This window comes from Scylla paramamosain, chromosome 49, assembly GCF_035594125.1.
Source record: "Scylla paramamosain isolate STU-SP2022 chromosome 49, ASM3559412v1, whole genome shotgun sequence".
NCBI lineage: Eukaryota > Metazoa > Arthropoda > Malacostraca > Decapoda > Portunidae > Scylla > Scylla paramamosain.
In genome coordinates, this window is record NC_087199.1 from 480,001 (window position 1) to 485,000 (window position 5,000).

At 44.1% G+C, this 5,000-nt stretch overlaps 1 protein-coding gene across 2 annotated transcripts in view; it reads right to left on the reverse strand.

Moving 5' to 3' along the window:
* The window catches only part of LOC135095581 (CTD nuclear envelope phosphatase 1 homolog), an 11,540-nt gene extending 7,955 nt beyond the window's left edge, over positions 1 to 3,585 (reverse strand). Inside the window, exons 1-4 of one of the 2 annotated variants that reach the window (XM_063996484.1) lie at positions 3,276 to 3,584; positions 2,507 to 2,573; positions 1,570 to 1,760; positions 462 to 690 (exon numbers count right to left, since the gene is read on the reverse strand). In XM_063996484.1, the coding sequence (XP_063852554.1) occupies positions 462 to 690; positions 1,570 to 1,760; positions 2,507 to 2,573; positions 3,276 to 3,374 (586 nt within the window). In that variant the 5' untranslated portion in view covers positions 3,375 to 3,584. Of the gene's footprint in view, positions 1 to 461; positions 691 to 1,569; positions 1,761 to 2,506; positions 2,574 to 3,275 lie in introns of both variants that reach the window. The other variant, XM_063996485.1, reaches the window with a different exon arrangement.
* Between the last annotated feature and the right edge of the window lie 1,415 nt (positions 3,586 to 5,000).

A 5,000-nucleotide genomic window follows, 5' to 3' on the forward strand; every position in this document is an offset into this window, starting at 1 on the left:
TGTGTGTTTTAGGCTGGTTTTTGTGTGTTTCTGGGTGGTTTTGTGTGTTTTTGGGGTGTTTTTGTGTGTTTTTGTGTGTTTTTGGGGTGTTTTTGTGTGTTTTTGGGTATTCTGGGGTGCTGTGGTGATAACTGGGGTATGTGACAGTATAAAAATCGCATTTCTGAATGTTTTTTAGTATTAGAAGATGAAAAAAATTGCAGTTTTGTGTTAAATAAGTATTTTTTAAGCTCCCAATATCACAATAAACCCTCCAAACACATCACACCCCTATAACTCCCCACTACACCCTCCCAGCACCCCTACACCCCTCCCACACCCTGCAAACACCCTCACAACACCCCTACATGCCCTAAAACACTTCTACACCCCACTACAGCCCTCCAACATCACTCCAACAGCCTCTGAACACCTCAACACCCTTCTCAGGTTTCTACAGCCCTCCCCACACGCCAACACACCTGGGTACTGTCTATAAGCCCCAGGGGAGTTATCCAGAATGAATATGGAGGCTAGGTCAGGGCAGATAGCGGCCAGGTCCTTGGTATAGCTCCCATAATCCAACGTGCAGTGCTGCCGATAATAACGACGTCTCAGGATGCCTCGGCCTGCGTCAAGTTTGTCCGCCACTGCTGCTCCGTATATCTCCATGCTTGCTGTGAACACCACCAGGTCGTACCACTGGGAGACCTGGCAGGGGAACGGTAGGTTAGGTTAGGTGTCCACGGGGTGTTTTTTTGGTGTTTTTTGGCGTTTTTTGAGTGTTTTTTTGGGTGTTTTTGAGGTTGGAGGTCAGTTAAGGGTTGTTAAGTTAGGTTAGGTTAGGCTATGTTAGGTTAGGTTAGGTTAGGTGTCCACGGGGCGTTTTTTGGCGTTTTTTGGTGTTTTTTTGGGTGTTTTTTGAGGTTGGAGGTTAGTTAAGGGTTGTTAAGTTAGGTTAGGCTATGTTAGGTTAGGTTAGGTTAGGTTAGGTGTCCACGGGGTGTTTTTTGGCGTTTTTTGGTGTTTTTTGGGTGTTTTTTTGGGTGTTTTTGAGGTTGGAGGTCAGTTAAGGGTCGTTAAGTTAGGTTAGGCTATGTTAGGTTAGGTTAGGTTAGGTTAGGTGTCCACGGGGTGTTTTTTGGCGTTTTTTGGTGTTTTTGGGTGTTTTTTTGGGTGTTTTTTGAGGTTGGAGGTCTGTTAAAGGTTGTTAAGTTAGGTTAGGCTATGTTAGGTACTGTAGGGTGTTTAAGGATGTTTTTTTGGGTGTTTTTGAGGTGGGAGGTCTGTTATGGGTCGTTAAGTTAGGTTAGGCTAGGTTAGGTACTGTGGGGTGTTTAAGGGTGTTTAAGGGTGTTTTTGGTGTTTTAAGGGTATTTTTGGGTCTCACACACACACACACATACTAACAATATCCAGGAAAAGTCTACACCCCAAAACACCCAAAAAACACCTGAAAAACACCCAAAAAACACCCAAAAACACACAAAAACACCCATTTCTACCATCCTAACCCTTCCACAAGAACCCAAACACCCCCCCAAACACACACACACACACACACACACACACACACACACACACACTTACAATATCCAGAAAGAAGTCAACATGGGGTCTTTTGTGCACGAAGAACCTCACAGGGTGGCGGTCGATGGTGACCTTGAGCACAAAGTCCGGTGGAGTCCCTGGCTTCACCATTTGGCGGATCACTCCATCGTGGTGGGAGTGAATCAGTGTCTCGTCCAGGTCCAGCACCAGCACCTTCCGCTTTACCAGGCCTGTGGAAGAGGTGGAGGTGGTGGTGGAGGTGGTGGTGGTGGAGGTGGTGGTGTTGGTGGTGTTTTTGGGTGTTTTTGGTGTTTTTTTGGGTGTTTTTGGTGTTTTTTGGGTGTTTTTGGTGTGTTTTTGAGTGTTTTTGGGTGTTTTTTGGGTGTTTTTGGTGTTTTTGGTGTGCTTTTGGTGTGCTATTGGTGTTTTTGGTGTTTTTCAGTGTTTTTTTTTTGGTGTGTTTTTGAGTGTTTTTGGTGTGTTTTTGGGTGTTTTTGGTGTTTCTTGGGTGTTTTTGAGTGTTTTTTGGTGTTTTTGGTGTGTTTTTGGGGTGTTTTTGGTGTTTTTGGTGTGTTTTTGGTGTTTTTGGTGTGTTTTTGTGTGTTTTTGGTGATTTTAGTGTTTTTGGTGTTTTATGGGTGTTTTTGGGATGTTTTCGGTGTTTGTGGGTGTGGGTGGGTGTAATGCTTTCATGCACACACACACACACACACACACACACACACACACACACACACACACACACACACACACACAAGTAAATAAATGAATAAATAAATAAATAAATAGAAAACAAACTAACTGACAATGAAACACACAAACACACGCATACACACACACACACACACAAATAATAACAATAATTAATAAAATAAAATAAAATAGAATAAACAAACAAACTAACAATGAAATACACACACACACACACACACACACACACACACACACACACACACACACACACACACACACTCACTGAGGCGGTGTCGTGACAATGGTGACAGCGGCAACACCTCATATTTGACAGGCTGGTACTGCAACACCTGAAGGAGAGAAGGAATTTGTGTTAGTGCGTGCGTGCGTGCGTGTGTGTGTGTGTGTGTGTGTGTGTGTGTGTGTGTGTGTGTGTGTGTGTGTGTGTGTGTGTGTGTGTGGAGTCATCTTGATTTCTTAGCATAAAAATTTCTCTCTCTCTCTCTCTCTCTCTCTCTCTCTCTCTCTCTCTCTCTCTCTTGGCTAAAAATGATCATAAATGCACAATCGTTTATCTAAATTAACAAAATAATTCATAATATTTCATAGCTTTTAATTCTAATACGAAAAATGGTGATGATGATTGCTGATGATGATGATGATGATTGATATATTAGTTCAAAATTTCATGACTGCAAAATAATATCTTTAAAAAACCGAACATAATAATAATAATAATAATAATAATAATAATAATAATAATAATAATAATAATAATAATAATAAACAAAATATTATCATTCCCTAACACACAAACAAACAAAACAACAAGCCAAACAAACCAAACAAAAACAATAAACAAACACCAACAAACTCACGTACACGCACAATCCACTACAGTCCCTCTCCCTCTCTCTTTCCCCGAACCAAAACAAACGGAGCTGAAACTTCTACCTCCCTTGACTTTTTCCCTTATTTCTCCTATACCCCTGCCACCCCTTGCCTGCCCCTGTTACCCTGCACGCCCCTAACCCTGTCCCTTATACACGCACCGTCCTGGCCTGTTTTCTCAACACGTAGCAGACAAAACTCCATATTTTCTGAGCCAGCAGTAGAAATGCACGTAAACCCATTTGGAGTTGCTTATACATTTGGGCAGTTTTCGGGCGTTTCTGCTTATATGGCGGGGCTTGGCGGTGTCCAGCAGGGGGCAGAGGGGTGTAGGCAGCAGTACACCTCGCTACACCATCGTGGGGCAGAGGCAACGTGGATATTTGGGCGAGTTGTTCAAGGCTGGTTTACCGCCAATCTCAGCCCACCACACTCACAGCCGCCATCGACCCAGTGTTTTGTCCCGCCACCGCCAGGGGGACACTTCTTGATCTTGATCTTGACGGTGCAGGTGGCAAAGGATCACTCCCGAGCCAGGCCTTTGGGTCGGCAACTCCTGTAGAAGGGTGGGGGGGGGGGGGGAAAGAGAAACAAACAGCATCCTCTATCCTAATTGTTCATACACCTGGCACGCCACATTCTCTCCAGAAACTCTTTCACCGCCTCAATCATCCTCTCATTGGCCTCTCTACACAGTCCCAGCAACAACACCATCCATTCCTTTCCTGTCTTCTCCACTCTTTCATTCCTATCATGCCCTAACTCAGTCAGTATCACTTGCATCATCTCATTCCTGTCTCTGGCATACTGCACACACTCCAGCACCACATGTTCCACCGTCTCATCCTCTCCCGTGTCACACATCTGGCACACTTTGCTGCGGGACTCAGACCACCTGTAACTCCTAGCATTCACATCCATACACTGTGCCCTCGCTCGGAAGAGAAGATCACCGCCCAGGCTTCCATCATACCACCTTTCATACCTCGGAGCCTCTTTCTCTTTGTACCATTCCAGGGTCTTCTTTCTTTCCATCTCATTCTTCCATTTTCTCACATCCCATTCGGCTCCCACTCTTCCTCCTCTTGTTACCACCCATTCACGCTCATTTTGATTCCTCCCAGCTATTCTTATCGCCCACACAACTTGCAATCCACTCCTGTCTGTCATTCTCATGCATCTCTTCCTCCACTTGCTTCCACTTTCATTCCACAGGTACACCTTCCATACTATTCTTGCATGATCCATTCTCTCAAGCCTAATCTTGTACCTAAGTGTGGCTTTTGTGAGTCTTTCCCTAAAGGTGCTCCATCCCGTGTCACCTGTCAAGGCTTCAACTGCTGTGCCCCTCGGTGGACTCAATGCCATCCTTGCTACTCTATTCTGGCCCATTTCTAACTTATCAATTTCACTTTCCTTCCATGCAATCACATCCATAGCATACATTATACATGGAACAGCCACACTCTTCCACATTTCTCTCAACACATCACACTTGCTTGCTCTCATCCTTGCCACGCTTCCCAGTCGACCTACCCACTAGTTTACCATGCTTATCTTTTCATTCTTTGCCTTCCCACACCGTTTGTGCACAGTCTTTGTGAAAGCTTCATTCACAGCTTGATTTACGCCTTATTATGGGGTTAGGGGTATAGAACATGGTAAAAAAAGGATGATTCTCAGTTTGTTATGCTTTTTAATGAGTGTGTAGGTCGCAAGATATGAGAAAATAGGGGTTTGTGTGGAGTTTAATGTAAAGCCTCATTCACAGCTTGATTAACGCTTTATAATCGGGTCAAGGGTATAAAACATAGTAAATAAGCTTGCTTCCCAGCTTGTCATGGTTTATGATGAGGCTGTAGGTCCCCAGATATGAGAAAATAAAG